At 41.7% G+C, this 25,384-nt stretch overlaps 1 protein-coding gene across 1 annotated transcript in view; it reads right to left on the reverse strand.

Moving 5' to 3' along the window:
* SORCS3 (sortilin related VPS10 domain containing receptor 3) overlaps positions 1-25,384 on the reverse strand; it is a 419,522-nt gene that overhangs the window by 250,876 nt on the left and 143,262 nt on the right. Inside the window, exon 2 of the mRNA XM_081863378.1 lies at positions 24,334-24,401. Within this exon, the coding sequence (XP_081719504.1) occupies positions 24,334-24,401 (68 nt within the window). The remainder of the gene's footprint in view (positions 1-24,333; positions 24,402-25,384) is intronic.

Raw genomic sequence — 25,384 nt, forward strand, 5'->3', positions numbered from 1 at the left:
ATCTGAAAACAATTTCAATACAGATGCAGCCTATCTGCTGCAAGAGGATGGTGGGGGTTTTTATTTTAAAAAAAAAATTTGTTTAATTATCCCAAAACAGATTGGTACATATTCATATTTAATAACAACAGCAGAAGCAAAATAGAAAAAATAAATTAAAGAAAGCTCACCATGTAGTCGAGTGGGTTCAGATGATGTGCTTTGATATTGATATTGATCGTTTGATTTTTAAACCCCCCCCAAAATACTTGTTTATTGACAGGGTGCGGGTAGGTGGGTGGGAGAAACATGAACGAGATAAAGATATTAGCTTATTGTTTATCTGGATAATCAGAACCATGGAGAATTCTTGTTGGGAATACAGGGCAGTAGGCAAAGTAGATCCATTGAAATTAAGCAATTAATTAATTAGAACTTAGTTAGATACACATCAGTTTTTTATGTTTATAATAATATATTCTACAGAAGGTCTTAGATTAGACATCAACCAGTATATTTTACTTAGATTGTGCTACTGTATGAGAAATCCACACAGAAGCCCTTCTTTCCGTAAGAGATTAAAATGTTAAGGAAGTCACCTTTCTTCCATAAGACAACCTTGCTTCCTGAGTTATCTATTTTGTGTGTGTGTGTCAGTGTAAATTGGAAACATTTAAGGGAGATTATGCACCTTGGGAGATCTCCAGCACTTCTACCTTGACTCGACAGGCCAGCATTTTATATGAAGAGCTTAAAAGCAATTTTTCATTCATATTTCATAGAGTTCTTCTCAGTAGAGCATTCCTGGAAATTCTGGCTGTTCTCTGTGAAAGGGCTTCACAAGCGGATGCTAACATTTCCTGCATCTGCACTTACAACTAACACGCCTTAGATACAACTTGCACTTTGACCAGAAGAATCTGTCACCAGAAGGAGGAGGAGTATCAAGAGGAATGGAAGAAATTCAAAGACTATTTAGTTAAATATGCTAAGATAACTTAAACAGAATTACTTGCGAGTACCAGACTGGCCTAGGATTTATATATGTGATGAAGTAGATTACTATGGATAAAAGTTAAAATGAAAAGAAAGAAAGATGTTAATGGACTAAGTAAATTTTATATGAAATTAGTTTTGGAAAACTGCTACAATGATTTATATGGAAACTCAGCCAGGGGGATTCGAGGAAGTCACTTAACAATTATAACAAAAGTGGAATTTTTACAGTTAGGATAAATCTTTGTTTGTTTTCTTTGATTTTTTTATGTTTGTGGATATATTTGTTATAAATTTGGAAAATTAATAAAATTTTAATTAATTAGATACAACCTGCACTTTAGGAACAGGGTGGGCACTTTTGTACTGCCCAAAAACAGGACAAAACTTTGCTTAACATGTTCATAAATACTAATTCATATTCAAAAGGAGGACTGTCCTTTGTAATGGTGCTAGCCACCCTATTCAGGAAATAAACTCCATAGCGCTCAAGAAAATGCTATCTTTCCTGTCAGTGAGGGGGTTGGACTACATGATGCATTGGGTCCCCACTCTACAATTCTATTATTCCATGCAGCTGCTGCTCCAGAGTACATCAGAAATAGCAATGGGGTAGGAATTTGTATGGTCCACTTTTTGCAGCACATTGATTTGACACTCCCAGTTTCTTTTCTTTCAGATTAAAACGCAAAGCCCAGACCGATTACATACTTCTCTGAGTTCTGCCATGCATTTTCATACATATTTGACCAAAAAAAGAGCATTCAAAATGCATATCTTACTGGAGAATGCACAAAAAACAAGCATTTTAACGTAAAAAGTGCACAAAACGCATACAATGTTTAGATTTATTTTTCTACTATTGAAAGCATGGTCAATTGAAATAAAACCTCTGGTTTTCCTAGGTATCAAACATCACCTGCCATGACCGTTAAATATGCAGCTAGGCTGGACTCAAATCAACCATGCAGAGAAAGCAGCCATACATCTCCTGCCCTGTTTGATATCCCTTGGCTGGTTTTTGCCCCATGCAGTCTCATAATTAGACTAGAAACGAGACAGAACATTATATTTCAAACTCCCAAATCATTAGGATATCAAAAGGCACACAAGGGGAAGTGTGTATCAATGATTCAAGTTTCTGCTTGCTGATGAGATCTGAGTGCAATCACTGACACCCTGATGGGCATCCAAAATCCTATTTCCATGATGCACTAGGAACTCTTTTTACCAAAAACAAAACAATGCAGGAGGATTTTGTTCTAACGGAGCAGTGCACTTAGAGCCACATTTAGCCCCAATGATGACCCAATATATTTTGGCACCTGAAGCGAACCACAAAAGGGCATCTTCCCCAACCAGGGAAGCAGCAATGGGAGAAGATCTACCTCAGGAACAAGAGGGGAATCAAATCCACCTTACCTGATGGTTGAAGTGGGAATCAAAGACCATTGCAGATGTGGGAAGTGACCCACTTTGAATCATGCCAACTGGCCGCGGAGCCCAGGAGGCCCCAGAGGGCAGCCTCAGCCATCTCCTCCCAAGGGGTGAGAGGAGGTGAGCAGTGCCTCCTATTTCATAGAATCATAGAATCATAGAATCATAGAATCATAGAGTTGGAAGAGACCACAAGGGCCATCTAGTCCAACCCCCTGCCAAGCAGGAAACACCATCAGAGCACTCCTGACATATGGTTGTCAAGCCTCTGCTTAAAGACCTCCAAAGAAGGAGACTCCACCACACTCCTTGGCAGCAAATTCCACTGTCGAACAGCTCTTACTGTCAGGAAGTTCTTCCTAATGTTTAGGTGGAATCTTCTTTCTTGTAGTTTGGAACCGTTGCTCCGTGTCCGCTTCTATGGAGCAGCAGAAAACAACCTTTCTCCCTCCTCTATGTGACATCCTTTTATATATTTGAACATGGCTATCATATCACCCCTTAACCTCCTCTTCTCCAGGCTAAATGTGCCCAGCTCCCTTAGCCGTTCCTCATTTGCCAGGAAGCTGCTTATAGGCATGGAGGAGGACTGCCAAGGCAGCAGCAGATCTGGTCTCCGAAAAGTGTGATGCAGCCATCACTGCCACCGCAGCAGCAGGTGATACATTCTTTGGAGACTGCCACCTGAGGCGGTAGTCTCACCTTGCCTCCTGTGTGGGCCAGCTCCAAAGTTATTCAGTCTTTATGGTTCTTTGCACTTATTTTTAGATCAAATGGCTGATCTCTTTTGGTGTCAGTGCTGCTTGAGGAGGCATTCCCCACCGTGCATAGCAATGCTAATCTTATAAACAGAGAGCCTGCCTCTTCTAGAGCAAAGATCTGAAACTGCAAAGCCCAGTCTTCAGAAACTAAGCTTCTTTATGAATGTACATGCAACTAATATGCTCAAAATGCCTTCTATGCAGTTTACAATCATAGAATCAGTTACAAAATCCATTCACAATTAAAGCACACCATAAGAATTCCATCTTATGTACAGAAGTCCATTTTGCTCATCCCTCAGCTTGCGCAGGTGACACCTGGTTTTTTTACAGGCCTTTTTCAAGACTCCCTTCTGTTCCCCAATTGCGACACTTCATCCTCTGTGTGAGAACATAAGAAAGAAATGTAAAATGCCTTGTCTTATGGCTTACCATTGGTAACTATTCATCCCATCACACTAATTGGGATTCAATGAAGCTATTAAATACTTCCACCAGCTTCCCTAAGCCAGTGTCAGATTGAAACATCTAGCCAAAAGTACGAAGCCTCGAGGAAGCTTATTGTTAGATGAATTACAGCCATACATCTGGGAGAAACCATTCCTTTTTATAAGGGCACGGAAAAGGCTTAAGTCAGAAAGTCCTATGCCGGCAATAGGTCTGGGGCATCTCTTCCCTAATATATATCCATCTACTGTCATGAGGAGCCAGACACAGATTCCTAGAAATATGATGCTACTCGTCTGCATGGTCACTTGTGTGCTGTCAAACTTAGCCTTGCAAAGGCACCTTAGCGTTTGCTAACTTTAGAGGAAGCACTTTCTGAGATCAATGATAATTGACTGATTAAGTATGCCTAATGCCGCTAGAATGTGAACTGATTGTGTAATGGTGCTAATTAGTAACTGCCAGAACTTATTCCAATTATTAACCTTTATGAAAGTCATGTGTAAAGATAACAGCCCCTATCGCAGCCTGCTGTAGCATTTGTATTAGCCTCTGGTGGACCAGCCTAGAGATAACAGGCATTCCTCTAGAGGAAGAAGGCCACATGGCAACAGGAATTTAGGATTTACTTTTTTAAAAAGTGGCTTTTGGAAAGCACAGATACACTTGGTTAACAGCAAATGCACAAACGGTTCATTTCATTATTTTATATGATGGTTTTATATGTCACTTTCCCTCCATTTTGGTCTACAAGGTGGCCTACAGATACAACAAATGATAATTTAAAAAAATGCTTGCCATGAAACAAATAAGAAATAACACAAAAATGTATGAGCCAGAAAAACTAAACAGCAATAGAAAGTGGATAAAACATCCTACACCAGAGGTAGTCTTCCTAATGACCTCCATATGTTGATGAGCACCTGACTCCCAACTCCCATCCGCCTCTGCCAGCATGGCCAATGGTCAGGGATGATAGAAGTTGTAGTCCACAACTTTACACCTAAGTCATGTAAAAATCAGCAAAATGTACTACAGTGGTACCTCTGGTTACGTACTTAATTCGTTACGGAGATCCGTTCTTAACCTGAAACTGTTCTTAACCTGAAGCACCACTTTAGCTAACAGGGCCTCCTGCTGCTGCCGTGCTGCTGGAGCACAATTTCTGTTCTCATCCTGAAGCAAAGTTCTTAACCCGAGGTACTATTTCTGGGTTAGCAGAGTCTGTAACCTGAAGCATTTGTAACCTGAAGCGTATGTAACCTGCGTTACCACTGTACCACTCAAAACCTTATGCCAGCTCTTCTTGGGGGATATATGAGGGGAAGGGGGACTGAACAAAAAATGTCCCCAAAGAGGGTGGGAATGGGAGAAATTTGGGGAGGGATGGGAGAAATTTGCAAGGGATGACTGGGGGGGGGCGGGGTTATCTGCTGTTTCTCTAGGAGGTTCTTCAGCTGGAACCTCCCACCATTCCTCTTCATCTAGCCAGTCTTATTCCTCTTCATCTAGCCAGTCTTATTTGCTCAGGTCTAATTACAACAGGGCTTACTCCCGAGGAAGTGTGTAGAGAATTTCAGCCTAACAGTGCAATCCTATGCAGAAGTGGGCCCCAATGGAGCTAACTCTCAGTTAAGTATGTGTAGGATTGCAGTAAAAAAATAAATGTTGATGCAACAGGACAAATGTAGCCTGGAATGTAAAAGATTGTAGAAGGTAGATAAGCTTCGGGAGTTCAATTTGAAGATGTTCCATAGTCAGTTGGCCACCATGGAACGGTAACTACTGTATGGTCTATGGTCTAACCTCCTGCCTAAGCCAAGAGCTGCTGCAGAAGGTTGATGGAAACTTCAGCTGATGGACAGTTCATGCAGAAGAAGGAGCTATGCTATTCCAGCAATCAAGCCAAAATGAGTGTGCCCTGAATTGCAGTCTGTGACAGCACCCCAGTTGCATCCTGTGCCATGAGAGGAAGGGAGATCTGAACCAAACAGGGGTTCCTCTCTACTTGCAAACCTTCCTGTTAGACTTTCATGGCCACCCGGTGAAATAGTTTATTTACTTCCAGGCTGCCTTCCACCATACAGCTTTAAAGCTTTATTTGTATCTCCTCAAGGTAGAGAAGAACATGAGTTTGCATATTAAGTGAGGTCACTCAGGTTTTCTGTAGCAAAATTAGAAGTTTTCTAAAAAGATAAAAAGCTGATTCTTAGGGGAAATGTTTTAAGAGAGGAGTAGTTACACGCACAAGAAGTATTCTTCCCAGTGGAGCAAAAGTACAGCCAAATAAACATAAGGTTAAATGAAATCCAACTTTCCCTACTGAGACACAGTCCCTAAAGCTAAATATTTACTTCAGCATTGATGCTTTTTTGCCATTCAGTGTTCCCTTTGTATCTTGAGATCACACCTTGATCTGCTCATGACTCCCAATCCACAAACTCAAGAAAGCTAGATGATAATCTTTCCCCCCCAACAGCAGACATTGCCTACATGCAATCTACACCTCTCTCAATTACGGTATTTTACTTGCTTCCAATTTGATTTCCCGTACCATTAAGATTTCAAAAGTTAACTTTCAAACCCCCAAACTAAACACATAGAGGAATACATGCACACATATGGCAGCCTGTTTCCTTCACAGTGACACTTGTATTTCTTACTCTCAGAAACACTTCACATGATGTTTAAACACCCACAAGCAGTACTGTGCCAAACAGATTTTACACTAAACTCTAAATTGAGTAACTGTCACCACTCCCCTTATTTTAACACCCAATGGCAACTTGTTCAATAGTTCAGGAGGTGGCGCTGTCTTCTGGGCAGCAACCTGAGAGCTAGCTGCCCAGCAATGTAATGATTAGTACACCAGAGTCATGGACACAAGGCAGGAACGGAGTACTATACATCTCTCTCTGTTCGAAGGTGGAATCTGGGATCTATCAACTGAGATCAAAGCCAATTGGATGCAGTTTCAATAATACCAGATGCTCCAGCAAGAATGCCATTTTTCAATGTAGAGAGGGGGAAATTGCTATCAGCAACATTTCAAAACTGCCAAAATAAACCTTTATTTTCAGATGCCAATTGAAACCATTTTCTGGCATGTTGAAATAGACATTCATTGTTCCAAAATGATGCTTCAAAAGAAAGGCACATTGTTTCAAGTCAGGGTGGATGTGCGATTTGTTCCAAGGCCACAAATTCACCTGTAATAGTTTGTGGAACAATATATGGCCCATCAACCTGTCCCAGTTTGCAATCATTGTCCTTTCCTTTGTAAAATGTCATGAAGAGGTGATGAGCTTGGGAAGGAGAGAGCACCTGAAAGCATAGACATTCCTAGCCTATTTCTTCACTGTTCACACTCCCCCCCCCACTCCTCATAACATGTTCCTAATACCTCCTCTAACCTGTACCAGTTTCTTTTTTGGAGCTATTTTACAGCACTGTTGCTACTTTGTATCTCTTTCGGGAGAGATTTAAGAATGCCTTTAAAGAAAAAGAAAAATTCCCAGTGTGCCTAAATAGCTATTTAGATATTAAATGTTTCTGAATCTTATTGATATGCAACTTTTCCTTCAGAAGTGCAACCAAATTCATTGTCAGATAAACGCTCTGCTAAGCATCCTTAAATTAACTAAACGGTTACAGACCCTTTACTAGGAATCCCTAATATGCCTCCTCCATGAGAGGTCTGGAGGGTGGCAAGACGAGAACAGGCCTTTTCTGCAATGGAATGTTTGTGGAATGCTCTCCCCCAGGGAGGCTCACCTGGCACCATCATTATATATCTGTAGGTTCCAGGAAAAACCTTTCCTCTCTAACCAGGCCTTTGGTCTTCAGCTATCTGTGGCCTTTAAGAAGTGAGTGGGATGTACAGTGCTGTCTTTAGCATACGCGCTGCCGGGGTGCAAAGATCTGCCCAGGACCCCCAAATTTAGTTTAGCCCCCAAATTAACTTTTATTATGCTTATGTCAGGCACCACACTTACGCCTTATCCCTTGTTTACGTCCTGGCAAGCGCTGCCATTGTGAATGACAAGTGCCGCTGCTGGAGTGGCGCGTCTTTGGTAAATGAGCGCACAAAGTCAAAAGTCCTTTAGTGAAACAGTAGGTATACATTTCAGTAATACCTAGGTATATATATATATATTGTTTTTCTAGCTTGATCAAAATTATTTATTATTTTGTAACAGATAGATAGTTAAGAGCTTAGGTGGCCTCAGCAGCGGACACCAGGCGCCCCCTAGAATTCAGCACCTGGCTGCCATGCACCCCTTGCACCTCCAGTTAAAAAAACGGCCCTGGGAATGTAGAGCCTTTAATCACATGCACCAAATGTGTTAATTGCAGACAGGGATTATCAGATGCAACAGCAGGAACAGTTAACCCAAGCATCCCTGAAGGGCTTTAACATATTTTCTGAATTTGTAACGGCTGCTTGTCTGAACCTGATCATCTAGAAGCCACAGCAAGTAAGAGAACTATGCACCAAAATTAGTTTTCATAATGCAAGACAATTGCCGTGCAGAATCACTATCTAGTTCTGCCTCGAACTCCCATGTTTGTGAAATCGTAAGCACATTTTTCCAACAGAAGGATACAGAGAGCAAAAGTTCATGGTAAATTGAAAGATACATATTATTACATGCAGACTGCTACCCCTTTTGAATTTAATCACATTCAAGGCTTTCCCCATCCTAATGGCATTTAAAAGTCTCTTTTCATCTCCTTTAACCACAATACGTAAAAACTACATTTTAAAGCAGCTCAATCAGTAAATCAACAAGGTTTAGTACTAATATGAGTCAACAGTGTGATACAGCAGCAAAGAAAGCTAATTCTATTCTAGGCTGCATCAGCAGAAATATAGTGTCCAAGGGAAGTAATAGCACCACTCTATTCTGCCTTGGTCAGCCCCCACCTGCAATACCGTGTCTAGTTCTGGGCACCACAATATACGAAGAATATTGACAAGCTGGAACGTGTGCAGAGGAGGGTAACCAAGATGATCAAGCATCTGGAAACCAAGACTTATGAGGAGCAGTTGAGGGGATTGGGTATGCTTAGCTTGGAAAAGAGGAGACTGAGAGGAGATATGATAACCATCCTCAGATATCTGAAGGGCTGTCATATAGAAGATCGAGCAAGCATATTTTCTTCTGCACAGGAGGGTAGGACCCAAACCAATGGCTTCAAGTTACAAGAAAGGAGATTCTAATGAAATATCAGAAGAACCTTTTGACTATAAGAGCTGTTTGGCAGTAGAAGGTGTGGAGTCTCCTTCCCTGGAAGTTTTAAGCAGATGTTGGATGGCCATCTGTCTGGAATCCTTTAGCTGAGACGCCTGCATTGCAGGGGGTTGAACTAGATGACCCCAGGGGTCCCTTCCAACTTTCTATTAAATGTGGGAGAGGGAAGTCATCAGGAATACATCCCTGCTAGAGAACACTAGACAGGCGGGGCTTATTTCACTTATTGAAAGGGAATGTTTTTTGCCAAGCTATAAACTAATTGTTCATGACCCACTCCTGTGATGTGCCAAGAGCCGGCAACTCTAATTTTTCATGTAACTTTCCTTGAATCATCAGGGGACACTTACGCAGGATTACCTATTTAACATTTACAGCTGCTGTTATACAAAGAAACTCTGCATCAAACAGCCAGAACAAAAACCCTAGCGGAAAATGGCAGGTCTGATTTTTACAGTTTCATTGCATGAAACATAATCTTATGTGTCAGATCATTTTATTCAGGACTTCAAGAGAACGTTTGCCTACTTTTAGTCCTTTTGGTTCCTAACACAATCCAGATATCAACCCAGCCATATTTATATGTGGAACATCTAATTTTGAAATGAGTCAGGGATAGGGGTGGATGAATCAGTCTATTTTCAATCTGTGTCCATTCATAAGTTTTTTTTATTCCATTTCACATTCACCTACGGATTTTAAATCCACACACAAAATCATCTTTAACTATGTAATTAAATATTAACATATGTGAATTTCTAAATTATTTTATTCCAAATACACCCCTTTTAATGCAGGTTTGTACAAAAATCTGAAGGAAAATGACATTTTTATCTACATTCTGAGGTGTGAATTGGGTCATACTGCTTAAAAATGTGGACCAAACAATCCTTTCCCTCTAAGTCAGGGTTGACTTTGTACTTCGGATAAAAGAAACAGTTGAAAAACGTTGTATTTCATGATGCTGCCCAATTACTAGAACCAATACTTTAGTCTACAACCTTACTTTTGCTGCCATAATACAAAAATATTGCACTGCCTTTTGAGTTAGGCAAGCAGAATGCAGCAGAGTTGTTCTTCCCCATCTTCTCATTTACCCTCCTGATCCTGAAAAATAAAAAGGTGCACTTTTGCTTTAATTATTCTACTTAATTAGCAACTAGTATGCCTCATTCCGGGACGCGGGTGGCGCTGTGGGTAAAACCTCAGTGCCTAGCACTTGCCAATCGTATGGTCGGCGGTTCAAATCCCCACGACGGGGTGAGCTCCCGTCTTTCAGTCCCAGCTCCTACCCACCTAGCAGTTCGAAAGCACCCCTAAGTGCAAGTAGATAAATAGGTACCGCTTTATAGCGGGAAGGTAAACAGCATTTCCGTGTGCTGCGCTGGTGCTGGCTCGCCAGAGCAGCTTCGTCACGCTGGCCACGTGACCCGGAAGTGTCTCCAGACAGCGCTGGCCCCCGGCCTCTTAAGTGAGATGGGCGCAGAACCCTAGAGTCGGACACGACTGGCCCGTATGGGCAGGGGTACCTTTACCTTTACCTTTTATGCCTCATTCCATGTCCTGCTCATCCATGTCCGATAAGAACCCTCAGCTTCCCTGGAACAGTCAACTAAGGATGATCAGGTGGTCAGATCCAGCCACATTTCTAGATGTTTGATGGACTCACAGGGTGGGTGGGTGTGACCACCCAACCCAATCCCAAAGATCAGGAGAGGGAGCCAGACAGACATTTGGGGATGCAGGAAAAAGATTGGGATGGGGGTTCTTATAACTCGGTGCAGTGGTTGGGTAATCTTTCCATCCTTCGCCTTTTTATAACATTAAACAAAGGAAAGCTGCTGGTTAGTTTCAACATTTCCTACCCAAGTGGAAACCCACCCAACTGAAAGTGCTGCCATCTTCATGGGAACCTCACCAAGGTCATAGTATTTCTCCCTGCACCTTTACTGGAATACAAAAGGTCTAGAGAAGAAAAGCGGTATGGTTGTGTACAGTCCTATTCTAGGTATGCTGAAGTAAAAAACGTGTGCTGCTGGAAAGACTGGTTTCAAGTTTGAGGGGACCTGGATCTCCCTCACATGCCGGTAATCAGCTTCTCTGCCTATTAGCTTCTGCCAGCATCCATTGTAATGGCCTTTGCCAACTATCTGAAGATACTTCCAGATGACACTGGGCCTGACTGGTAACCTGACTGGTGGTTAGGTGCCAGCAATTGTGTAAGGCTACTATTCTGTTATTACATTGCTGATTAAATGCTTTATAGAGCTTGCACCTGCTAATCTGCAGTGGCTTGGACACTGCATAGGACTTTGCATAGGCAAAGTATTTAATACTTCCTGTCTCATTAATTCAGTGTTTCCCAACCGGTGTTCCGCGGCACACTAGTGTGCCGCGACACGTTGCCTCGTGTGCCGCTTGGGAAACACTGCTCTAAGCGAGAGGGGACTCTGCTCAGGCTGCATCCGCCGTGCGCGAGGGAGGCGCTTCCTCTCGTGAGGGAGGCGAGAAGAAGGGAGGCGGGGCCGAGCAGGCGGGTTGGCCCGGCGGCGGCCGTGACGTCACCCTGCGCGCGGCGGCAGATTCGAAACTCCTCAGGCGCAGGCGCGGCTGGAGCAGGAAGGCCGCTCTGCTTGAGAGGAAAGAGAGGGAGCCGCCGCCGCCGGGATGAAGAACACCGTTCCGTGGAGCACCGTGAAGAAGCTGCTGAGCAAGCACAAGCCGCACTTGCCTCAGGGTCTTACTGCCCACCCGCCTCTGTTTCCTTGCTGTGCTTGCTCAAACGGAACAAAGAGCAGGGAAAGCCCCTCCCCTCCAGGCAAGCAGGCAGGAGGGAGAGAGAGAGAGAGAGAGCGCGTGCGAGCTGGCTGGCTTGGGTGAGTAGGTGAGGGAAAACTTTTGCCTTCCTTTCCTCCCTCCCCGTTATACCCCTCTCCTGCATTCTTAGCCAGCTGCTTCTCTGCACACCCCTCTCGTGCTCCTTGTCCGTTCTGTGTTTTTCCTTCCCTCCCCACTTAAAATGTGGTTTAAAAGCATGGATCCACATGGATCCTCAGGATCTTTGCATTGGGTCACCCCAAATTCACCAACAGATCACATAGCATGTCCATGGCTACAGCCTGCCCTCCAAAAATCACGCACCCACTGTTGCCTGGGGCTGCAGTGGTGCAAAAATGTGGTTACAAAACATGGATCCACATGGATCCTCAGGATCTTTGCATTGGGTCACCCCAAATTCACCATCAGATCACATAGCATGTCCATGGCTACAGCCTGCCCCCCCAAAATCACACACCCACTGTTGCCTGGGGCTGCAATGGTGCAAAAACGTGGTTACAAAACATGGATCCACAGGGATTCTCAGGATTTTTGCATTGGGTCACCCCAAATTCACCATCAGATCACATGTCTGTGGCCACAGCATGAAGCACAAAAATGATACATCATTAATATTCACTGCCCACAGCCAATCGGCTGCCGCAAAGGGCGGGCCCTCACAGGTTCACTGAATAAAGTATTTTATAATTTTTCATATTTCTGTTTACTTACTATTTCATAATAAAGTAATTATAAAATACTTTATTTGTGTTTATTTGATTCCTATTAAAGAGAGTTACTTTATATATAGTCAATATAGGCACAGAGTTAATTTTTTAAACATTTTCTAATGGTGGTGTGCCTCGAGATTTTTTTCATGAAACAAGTGTGCCTTTGCCCAAAAAAGGTTGGGAAACACTGCATTAATTGTTACATCAACTGTCGTTGATTAGACTTAAGAAAATTGGAACCCAGTGCAATTTTAGTCTAGTCTGTGCTGCAGTTTGAACCCTAGGCTTATGCACATTGAACCCCCATTGTTCTTTTAGAATGGCTTTTCAGAGCGATAATTATTTTTCCTTGCAGAGTGCATGTTTCACAGAAACGTTGTTGTATATAACAGTTCAAAAGTGATGATCCAATAAAAAGGTAATTTCTCAACTGTTTTCAGAAAACTTAGCCAGGTACTGAAAGCAGTGTTAGTTAATTGGTCTTGTGCATATGATAAATGGGATCATTGTTCATTGGGCTGGGAAGATCAGACTGCCAGCACTCATTGTCTGAAAACACTTGCATGTAACAGATGCCATCTTGGCTGAAAAACAAGCAACTAAACTATTGATCTAAATAGCTACATTAGTAGTAGTAGTTTCTAACAATAAAAGGATAAGAGCCAGGATAGCATGTGATATATAGGGAGTCTCATTAATATACTAGGGGCTGTGCCCTTGCTCACATTGCTCACCAATCCTGCCAATTTTAAAGGTGCCTACCACAAAACCCCTTGGATCTATTTGTCTGCAACTTGACAGGTTTCTTAGTCAGGGTCATCTACCTAATGCCTGCAATTTTTCAGGTCAATTGCCCACAAAATAGTATTGAAGATTAAGTGGCTCCCATTCTAAAACTCTAATGGCTGCCATTGAAGGAAGACCACTTCATCTTTCCTTCTGAAATTTGCAAGACCAATACTCAAAAGAGGATACCATGACTTCAATTTAAATATAGAGTATATTTATATGATTACAAAAATATGTCTAGAACAAAAGTCTTTTGACCAATTTACCTGTAATTTGACAAGCTTTATTCAGTCTAAATCAGGGGTAGGCAAACTAAGGCCCGGGGGCTGGATGCGGCCCAATCACCTTCTCAATCCGGCCCACAGACAGTCCAGGAATCAGCATGTTTTTACATGAGTAGAATGTGTGCTTTTATTTAAAATGCATCTCTGGGTTATTTGTGCGGCATAGGAATTCGTTCATTCCCCCCCCCCCCCAAGTATAGTCCAGCCCACCACATGGTCTGAGGGATGGTGGACCAGCCCACGGCTGGAAAAGGTTGCTGACCACTAAACTTGCAAATTTCATCCACTTCTGTCAAACAGAAGAAGGTTAAATATGTTTTTTTTTAATTCCCTATAGTGAATGGGGTAGGAGGAACAAAGCAGACTCTGACCTCCAAATTCAGCTGCCTCTGAATTGGCCCAAGCCAAATTGGACAATTTTACAAAGTACCAAAGAAGGTTTGGAACTGTCATAGCCGATACTGCTAAAAAGATATACATATTACATATGTGTATGAGGAACAACTGAGTAAAACACAGCCATGCAGGGAAAGCAATCATAACAAATCAGAGGGCCAAAGGCAGAGCCAAAACCAATTCATCAAACCTCACTGTTTTGAACAAGGTTTTCTGATTTTCAATGTAGGCAAAATTTAAAAAGTCTTATGAGACAGCCCAAGACATATTAAATGTGCATTAATGAAAGCAATAGAATTACTGCTGCAAATGACAGCAAGCAGATGGAATGGAGGGGTCCTACTAACAGATGCACCTTTGCTGAGATAGCAACTGTAGCAATACTCAGAGGGTCTACTACACTACAGCATCATGTTCTTGGCTGCAAAGCAACTCGTGAATTCAATCTTGCTACTTTTCATAAGCCAAGGAGGCAGTTTTCTAGAAGTATTCTACCCTACTTCTTTGGCTACATCTCCCTGCACACCTCCCATATCCTCTTACATGTACACACACTTCCCATTCATGTATTCAGGCATGGTAAACTGTTCACTGTTACGTTTGTAAAACAGATCTCTCCAGACCCTCCCTTCTTTACATCCCCTAGATTACCATATATGTCTGTGTTAAGAGCTCTGCCAAAGAACTGTACAAAACCTTATGAATAAATAGTTTACCCCACCTGTTGGAGCCTGAAGTCAGTAGTTAAGACTCAAGAGAAAACACAACACTTCTTGATTTATTCCTCACCTTCCCCATATCCACCCATATCCACCAACCACTGCACTTACACATTTAAACACATCCCCAACACTCTTCCACTCACAGTTATCAACTTTCAAAAGCGAAACAAACAGTTGCACAATTATTTATGCAAATGTTCTGCGACTGTATTAGGAAAACAGGGTGTTGGGAGAGAGATATCTCTGAGCGCAAGGTCAGGGCCGGGTTTAAGTTTGATGAGGCCCTAAGCTACTGAAGGTAATGGGGCCCTTTATATGTCCAGCTGTCCTATGTCAACAACAAATTGTTGCTGCTTTTGTGTTGAATATATGCTATATGGTAATTTATGGACCTAACAGGTATCTAAAGCCATTTGCACCCTATATATAGAAATTAGCAAACCAGTGATATTTTATGGAGCAGGCTAGCAGGCGGGGCCTATTACAGTACTTACATCATAGGAGCCTACACAACACAAACACTGTTTGCTGTAGGTTTTATTTTATTTGTTTTTTATCTTATATTTTGTAGATGTACACCCAGTGGGTTTTTTCCCTTTAAATTTTTTTGGGGCCCCAAGAGAGTGGTGCCCTCAGCTATAGCATGTTTAGCTTATACGTAAATCTGGCACTACACAAGGTGACCTGTTGATTTCATAGTTCTCACCACAAGTCTCATTTCTTCTGAGTTTACCAAATGGCCCTCTGAATGTAGACCAAGGTTCTGTTTCAGATTGGTGGGCGTTGGGTGGCTTCACCCACAAACATTAAGCTGCCATGGAATTGGACACCCACACTTGGGCTCAAAGGATTCGTAGGCTCAAAGTCTATACTATTGGGTAGGTTAGGCCATCAATTTCATTTAGATTAAGAATATTCCTTATTCTTTTATTTATTTTGGAAAAGGGATTACACATGACATCTTTTCCAAGTATCTCAAAACATAACATCATGCCTGCAGCTATGAATTGCACATGTACAACTGGGTAATTCCATGCTACATTACACTTCCAATGACAGTGACAACCCATTCAAATTAATCATGTACAAAGCAACGTCTTCAACATTGTGTTTTAGGTATGGGTGGGGAAAGCTCAGAAAACACAATAATATTGATTGTGATCCTGACATAGAACCTGCTTTGCCAGTTCATGCTTGCCTGGTCTTTAGAGACTAGTGTGTTTGAAGGCGGGGAGGGGAGGAGAAAAAAGGAAATAAAGAGTGAATAGGGGCAGAAAGCTTTTAATTAACAGACAAGCTAAAACACCATTACAATCTGCAGTTTTGTTTTTATTAATTCACTTGGATTCAGCAGGAATTCCACCAAGAATAGAGATGAGCAGATGCAAGGGAAGTGCATTAATAAATCATGAGTGTCATTAAAATTTGTAAACTAATATCTTCTGGGAAGTCTCGGCAATTAGTCTCAGAGCTTTCTTGGCAAAACAAAAAAGAATTAATAAAAAAAAGGGATCTGCATCGTATAAAGTTGCCGACCCGCAGAAAGGTCATCAATAGAGCAATTAGATGACAAAACAAATGGACCATCTGGGAGTTTGACCTGTGAAACTCTGAAAGACTTTCATGTGACTTGACAGTGAAGGTATTTTAATAAAGGGCAGAGACCAATGGTGAAGTTCAAATCTATAACCCTTTATAAAATGCAGATAGATTTTTTTTAATTGCTATATTTCTACCTTTGTGGGTGCGACCAACAGACTTCTGTGCCTTGCCTGCATTACTCTGCCTGATGCTATATTGCCATTATGGTTTGCTAGAAGAGGTGGCATCTTAACAGTATATATATGACGTCAACTTTTTTTTTACTCCAATGTGGGTTTTTTTTTAAAAAAAGAACATTGATCTTCTTTACAGAAGTGTTCTTGGGGGTGTTCAGGTTCCACAACAAATTCACAGCTTCTATCTAAGGATGTGAGAAGGGACCCATTTACGTTCCAACCCATGTTCATCACATGTAGAATTGCTTCCATTCTGCTGCAGTTTGGCTGCTGTGGCAGAATTTTATGTAATTAGTTACATTATTGTTATGTTCTACAATCTACACCACTCATTTCAATGCAAAGGAAACACAATGCAAATTGAGGGGGGGGTAACCAATTATGCATCATTGAAGACTGACAAAAAACAACAACAACCCAGCATCAAATACTGATCAGATCCTTCTAATACAGGCTTCCTCAATCTTGGCCCTCCAGATGTTTTGAGACTACAATTCCCATCATCTCTGACCACTGGTCCTGCTAACTAGGGTTCATGAGAGTTGTAGGCCAAAAACATCTGGAGGGCCGAGGTTGAGGAAGCCTGTTCTAATACCTGGTGGATAACAGAGAAATCTAGTTTACCATCTTCTGCAGCATCTTAAATTCTTTTCCTAATTTGGACACTAAGAAAATATGCATTATTTGTACTGGTTGCAACCATGACTATAGTTCTCATTTCCTGTGACTGTTCCTACTCTGTCCTCCCTAGAGACAGAAACAACCAGCCACTGGGCTAACAACCCTACGCACCCCACTCCAGCGGTGTAAAAAGACATAATACTACTTGGAAAATCATTTGTCCTAATGCATTTCAATCCCACAATGATCTTCTTCAGAGAATGTGATTTGATGTGAGAAATCATTCTCCAAATCGCAGTAAATGTTTGCAACTTTGCCATTGGTTGTTTTTTTTAAAATGTAAAATAAAGCATACACACAAAATAAATCAACATAATCCAGCATGAAGCATTAGAGCATGAAGCAATTGGAAAATGTCCTGTGGGTGGCAAATTATTGATGGGGTACTGGATTTCTCTCTCCAGGATCCATTCCAACATGAAATTTTAAAAGGGTTAACACATTTGATATTTCAAGGTCAAAACCCATTGCCACACCCAATCATGAGAAAGAAAGAGAAAGAGAGAGAGAGAAAAACCACACAGGTGGAGCGTTAACATTTTAACAATGTGAGGCATATAATAAGGTATAAAACATGACAATCCCAATGCGTTTCAGGCATTCAGGGGAAGAATTACACCAGTTCTTCTCTTAAAGTCCAAAGGAAATGAGGAGAAAATATTTCACTTAAGAAGACCCTGTTGGATCAGGCCACTGTCCCATCTAGACCAGCACACTGGTCTTCTCAGAGATTTATCAAGGGCTATTCTCCTATAACTCATTTCTTTTTCTTTTTTTTTAAACTAGTATTTTTATTGGGTATTGAATTGATCCCCTGAAGAAGAGTGATAGTTAAACCCAGCAGGTCTATTACAGTTCCTTCCATCTTTGTTCAAATACTTGAACAAACTTGAACTAGACACTATTAAATATTAATCCTACACCTTTGTAGTTTTCCACATCTTCTCACTTCCTCCACCTTCCCCTTCCCCACAGGATACCAACCGGCTGACATGAATGTAAGTGCAGGGTAGCAGAAACTTTTCTGCACAAGATCAGACTGCCACACTATTTTAATTCCATGGAGAAACTTTGAGTTCTTCAAAATCCTTACACCAAAAATGGAAATCAGTCAAAACTCATGTCAAGGCACCTTCTAGGTTGAAAGCAATCTACCTATTTTAGGTACGTCTGAGATTTGCTGGAGGAAAATTTATATTGTGTGAGCATGGAAATGGCAGCATAATATCCATTGTTAGCTTAATAATAAAGAAGAGAGCACTAGCATTGCTCAGGGATGTAATCTTGTCATGACTGCCATCTGCCAGTTTCGTTTCCATACAAAAAGGATTAGACAAAACTTCATAATTGCATTTAGAAACACGAATAAGCGTTAGAATCTCTACCTTAGAGGAAAATATATGTCTGGGATTTAGTGTTTTATAAGGTTTGCCAGCACAGTGAGGCAAAATCCCTACAATTTTAAGCACCTTGGCAGAAAGTGGTATTGAATTTAGAAAGTACGAGCAAGAGGGAACACAAGTATATTGGCATCAAGACAAGAATAAGGCCAACTAACTCATCCCTAAATATATAAAAAATGGAGGGAGCCAATTAAAATGGAAAGCAGCTGGATTGTAATTCAGAATACCCCAATTGTGGCCGGGCTCACTGTCCCCCCGCACCTTGACGCACCGCAAGTCTATGGGCTCATCCAAGTCAGAGTCCAGAAGTATGACCTCAGGCTGTGAGGCGGGAAGCGCTCGGGCCTCGGGTCTCTCCGGGGTGGGAGGGGCAGTGGATAAGCAGCACAAGTTCCTGGGCCCTCCTTCACAGGAGTAAAAGTGAATTCGTGAGCTTCTGAACCCGCATTGTGTTGGAGCCTCAACTGAGCTACTTGGGTCACTGGTTGACAGGGCCAGAAAGGAAGTTCTCATGCTCTCTCTCAACTTCAATTGGCACTGTGGTTCGAGAGGAGGGGTTTCATCTCTCCCTCATTGAATTGAATGTTTGCATTTTAAAAAAACAATAAAATGTTAATAACAAAATAAACACCTGTTTATCCTACTCTGTCCTGATCATGACCCAGAGCATTTACACAGGCATGTTGCCTATTCCGCCCTGCCCCCCATATAACAATATAACAATATAATAAGTTGTTAGCAAAATAGTTCAAATGCAATTTTTAATTGTTTTTTATTTAACTGGTCGCCTGATCTTTATTAATGTATCTGCCTGTGTAGTCTGGTGCTGGAATTAGGTTCTCTTTTATACTTCTCTTTTATACTTCTGCACAGCTTCCAATTTTTTTAAAGTTTCTCTATTGTACCCAGAGGTCCATCGGATACCTCTGTCTGAACTTTGGATACAGAAACTACTGTAAAGTCAGGAAAGATTGGAGAATACTTTGGGACATTTCCAGTCCTGTTCTAGCCTCTAAGAGGATTGGAGAAAATCTTCTAAACACTGTTGGTCTAAGACAAAGAAGCCAACATGGCGCCTCCAGGTGCTGTGGACCACAATTCCTACCCCATCTTCCATGATCATCAGCCATGTTGACTGGGAATGATGGGGGCTAAAATTCACATCTGGATGGCACCATGTTGGCTACCTCCTTCTGGCAGAATATGTCATGGCCCAGGCAATGCTTTTTATTTTTACAAAATATAAGGTGCATGTAGTCATATATTAATAAAAGAGAAAAAAGTGTTGTGGGTGCCAGCACAAATGGCTGCAATGGGCAGCAAAAACAGAGATGCTGGTACTCAGTGCCAGTGACTACTCTCTGTCTGTCTGTCTGTCTGTCTGACTGACTGACTCTCTCTCTCTCTCTCTCTCTCTCTCTCTCTCTCTCTCTCTCTCTCACACACACACACACACACACACACACTAGGGTTGCTATATTTCAAGAAGTAAGCAGGCTTCCGAAATCGCTGTCTAGGAGGCAACAACACTAATGCACAGTGCTTCAGCTTCCGACGGGCAGCAGATGAAATCCCAGACATTTACTATTTAATTAAAAATCCCCCCAGGCGCCAATTTTGCCCCTACCTCCCAGACATTACCAGAATTTTCTGGTACAAATGGCGACCCTAACACACACCCTGGGCCCAGTCCTGTCAGCAATTCCATTCCTGTGAAAGTACATTGTGGCTCCAAGGCTGGTGTTTGACAAAAGCTCTCCCTCTCAGGAGAGTGACAGGACCCAAGCCCAGTACTGGGGCAGTGTCAGTTGTTGAGACTGCAGTGACTGGACTCTGATCAGCCCCTCACTAAATCACTGGAAAAGAAAAGGAGGAGGACTGAGCAATTCATCCACCCTGTGGCAGTAATAACAACACAACTCTTGTTTTCCAGCAGTAAGAACCAATGGCAATAATGTCAGAATAGAACCTTGATGCAGCATTTTGCAAGAGTTAATAGCTTGGGACCAGGTTACCTAAAGAACCACTTCCTTCCATGCAAGCCTGCCCAGGTGTTGACAGGTCGTTCTCCCTTTTCTGCCAACACCTGTCTTGTCTTGATGGAAAGCCGAAAAATGACCTTCTCAGCGGCTGCCTCCAGGCTTTGGAACTCCCTTCTAAGAAAGGCTTTTTAGTCCCTTCTAGATGGCTTTCCACCAGCAAGCAAAATTCTTTTCATTTAAACAGCTGCCTTGCCTACTGAAATGATACGTTTCTTCTCTATGTTTTAATCTTTGTTTTTAATTTAATGATGTTTTTAATTGGATGACATTTTTATATGCTTTTATCTTATTTGTAGCTATTTTTATTGTGTTATGGCTTATTTCTTATGTGGATTAGTTTTTTATTGTGGATTTTGATGTCCTTAGCCGCATTTTTTTAATAGAAAGGCAAAGTATAGCTTTTCATGCTCAATAAACCATATTCTCTGCATTTGCAACATATTCTACATAGTAAAGAAAAAGGATGGCCTAATACCACTTGTTGTTTTTTAATTATGTTTTGGCAAATATTCAGAAAGGGAGATTTCCCCCTTTATTGGCATGGATGTATCATAATTTGTTAATCTAGACTTTCTTGTTGCATCCTTCGATGCTACTTTAGCTGCTGGCACACACACAGCAGGGAGAGCCAAACCAGAAGATTACGCTGTCCAACACAGGGCTTTGGGAAAGCAGAATTCTGATCGCAAAATGATACATGGAAGAGGGTGCTGGTTATCTTAGCCATCATCGCTCCACATCTCTGTATATGTGATCATATGGAGAAAGTGTCATGCGAGCAAAGAAAGTACAGAATTTGCCCTAATTTCTGTGAGTGCAGCAGAAAGTATATTGTTCCTACAATTGCAGCAATCACTGCAGAAGTGTTATTTGCAGACTGCTTGTTTCCACAGTACTTTATTCATGCAATCACGTGTGAATGGCTGAAGACGGAGAAAAATTCAGCAGCGAAAATGCAAAAATAAGGTAATGGGAGTGTAACAACAACAAAAGGTCTGTGCTCCAGAGAGTTGGTTATAAAATTTTACAAACTAGATTTATTCAAAGTTACAGTATTAAGAACATCCTTTTTTTTTAATAGAATCCCTATTAAATATGGTATTGCCAATTGCTACCAGCAGTTTGTCACAAGTAATGCACTGAATTGTCTATCACAAGTAGCTATAGGTGGATGGCTCATGCTTTTTCTGATCTGTGTCAATTCCACATGTTTTCATTCATGAGTCCCTTCCATCCTATTTTAAGCACAATTACTTTCAAATCCACACATTAGCAGCCAGTTCACAACAGATTTCACAGAAATAGAATTCCTCAAGCATCCAACCAAGAAAGTTTGTGATGTTAGAACTGTACAGCTAGCAGCCTCCCCTGAAGCCCTCCATGCTCTGCCCCTGCAGTCACTACATCAGGCGTCACTGGCCTCACATCAATTATCACATCTCTCCAGTGCATGCATTTCATTACTGTGGTTACCCAACGATTGCAGTTTCAGACTAGTGAACACTCCCGCTTTGCCCGGTCAATCAACTTGGAAGCCATAAGTGTTTTGTTAAGAATTCTTACACAACTGGACAGTCTGTGTGTCCTGCATCCTGCAAGTCATTCAGGCAAATTGGAACAGCTGATTTTGTCTCTGCACAATGCTTCCCAAATGTCCCAAGGGATGTATTTGCAGGGGAGATGGTTCCTAGGAACTGTGCTCTCCACATGCATAGCTGCTGATTCTCACTAACAGCTCCTGGGTCTGCAGTAGCTACACAGTGACATCTGTAACCATGAAATAAGACATGGCTGCCCAGGCTATACACAGTATTCTCTGTATGAATGATTTGCCATGAATGTATCATCCAGACTGGCTAGATCTGCTAGCTGACCTCCTTTCACCTCCTGTTACTGAAAATTATCCTACTCTTTTCAACCTCTGCTCAATTTCAAAGTTGAGACGTTCTCTTGCCTGCATTCCAGTTACTCTAATCAAAACCACTCTGATCTTCAAAACTTACTAAGGGCTGCTTCTGCAAACAGAAGAATCATAGACTTGTGGGGTGTAAAGGGACCATTAGGGCCATCTAGTCCAACCCCCTGCAATACAGGACTCTTTCTATCCAACATGGGACTCGAAGCCACAACCTTGAGGTTAAGACTGAGCTATCTAGCCAAGCCTTGACCATGACAAAATGACTGTTGTCGTAGGTTTCCAAGCATCACTATCCGAATATTTCCAGTATTTGAGCAACTTTCACTATGCAGAATATTCCTGGGTAATTTCAGAAACACAAAGTTCTGATCTTTAATTTCAGCAAATATTTTTGCACAGCTTTTAAGACCTACACACACAGAAAAGGGAGAATCGCATTTTGAATCCAATGTTTTCTGTCCCTCCTTTCTCTGTCCAAAAGGCCCCAAGTTCAGCACTGCTGTCATTTTTTCCCCCTTTACGCTGCTCAAACACTGCAGCCACTTCTCAGCATTAGTAGAGGATTTCTGTTGGCTCATTACATTATTTATGCAGAGCCAGATTGTGCAGCAATTATGCCTATACTATAATCACTGTGTCATTTGCACTTGTTAGGTACAAGGAAAAAAGTTTTTTTCAAGGCTTAAATACCCTGAAAAGTACGCAGTAAGTGGAAATGACTGCGCTCCCTCCTATTAGTCTCAGGGTTATTTATACCTCTGTGGATTAGCACAGTACAGTGCAATTAGGCTTTAGAGGTACCATGCAAATTGAAAAGTTTCAAGAGCTCTTAGGAACAATTAACCCCTAATGCATTAACACATTCCATCAGAGAAGCCGTTTTCTCTCTGGTTATGTTCCAGAAACAGTTCCTGAAAGTGACTTTCCCTTAACTAGGTAAGAGAAGGATGTGAAGAAATGTTGTAGGAGATGGGATACAGATCTATTGTTCAATCTCAAGAGTCACCCATTTATTCTCCATTCATCTTTTCTCGGACACCCAGGCAAGCCTTAACAGGAGAACACATTCCTTTGCCAGCTGACTGACATTTTAAATCTGGCCTTATTTCATCTTTCATAGCCTTAGAAAAGAAACCTGAACATACATAGTAGAAGTAGCTACAGCAACAGCAGCAGCCACTACAGTACTTCTTAGAACAGACATAGACAAACTACCATCTGTGGGCTGCACATGGACCATAGAATCATTTCATCCAACCTTCACTCTCATCACTTGTGCTACCCAATTCATCCTTGGAGCTGTGTGGTCCTCAGGCTGTAAAATTTACCGACTCCTATCTTAAAATGGCATACCATAGTTTGCATGTGTGCTTGTGAAACTCTTTGATTGAAAGCAGCAGTGGCTGGTTTGGTATTGCAGAACGGTGGAGATGCCCTCCCAACATCAAAGTCTTGGCACCTTACCTGGAGGGGACTGGAGAAGAACACATTCGTGGTGAGGTCCAGGCTGTGTGGGCAGACCAGTGGAAGCACCAAATTGGCTTTAATCGAGTGTACGCACAACCTCAGCACCACCCTCCTCTGTCCCACCCAGATAATCTGCAGCAATGTCAGTTTGGGAAGGCAGTTCTACAGCTCTGTCTCACCACACGACTGATCGAAAGAGGTAAATTAAAGGAAGCTCTATCATAAGGAGAACCCCTAGATCCCAAGGCAGCTTCTCTGCAATGTAAAGTCCCCTGCCCATAGTGTTCATACACAAATGCAAACACAGGCTTCCTCACATTTCTTTGGGGAAGGGAAAAGCTTTTCTTTCTCCTTCTGTCATCCCAAATATTCACATTTCATGCAGCAAACATCTGCCCAGGAGATACTATGTGATATATAATCTGCTTACCTCCAGAGCGAGCTTTCAGTAACACTTCCCAAGTTGAAGTCATACAGCTTTGTAAGAATGAGAATCACCTGAGAGGAGAAGAAGAGGGGGGAGAGAGAGAACCTACTTTTACTCTTCTGAATATATTTATAGATACAAAACACATCTGAAACCACCCAAAAGGAGAGCTTAGCTTCTATCCAGTAAAGTTGGGGTATTATAGGATCAAGTAAGGAGCGGGGAGAAGGCCAATGAGGAGAAATTGTTAGCTTAATGCATCCTCATAGCTAGAAACATTTTGTTTCAATTTCAAAACATCTTGAGATATAAAATAAAACACCAAAGTTAGCCTTGTTAGCTTTTCTCTTCCCTACATTTTCCTCTGGGCTTATTTGACTTACAGTACAGTGCAAGCTTCTGTCTGTTTACTCAGAAGTAAGTCCTGCTGAGTTCTGTTGGACTTATTCCCATGAAAATGTGCATTGGATGACAGCCTAAACTGCAGACCCATAACCCATTCATGTCCTCGTATGACTCAAATATATCCAAATTACTTGGGGGAATAAATAAGATTTCCAGCCCTATATCAGGAAGTTTTTAATGTTTGATGTTTTAGTATGTTCTGATATATGCTGTGAGCCAGCCAGTGTGGCTGGGAAAACCCAGCCAGATAGGTGGGGTATAAATATTATTATTAGTAGTAGTAGTAGTTGTATCCAGAACCCCCCACCCGAAACTACGATATCTTTTTGACATCTAGTTTTACTGGGTTTTTATAATACTGTTTAACTGGCTTTTATGTCAGATCTGTTGTTATTATTATACCCTTTTATTGCCTTTGTGCTGTATTTTTGTATATTGCTTAGATATTTTTTAAAATATTAAGTACATCAGAAAAGCTTTTAAATAAATTAACAATCAAAATCTGAGAAATTGTCCAATTACAGTGGTACCTCGGGATATAGATGCTTCAGGTTACAGACGCTTCAGGTTACAGACTCCGCTAACCCAGAAATAGTACCTTGGGTTAAGAACTATGCTTCAGGATGAGAACAGAAATTGTGTGGCAGCA

Source organism: Podarcis erhardii, assembly GCF_964252035.2.
Source record: "Podarcis erhardii genome assembly, chromosome: 5".
Classification (NCBI taxonomy): domain Eukaryota; kingdom Metazoa; phylum Chordata; class Lepidosauria; order Squamata; family Lacertidae; genus Podarcis; species Podarcis erhardii.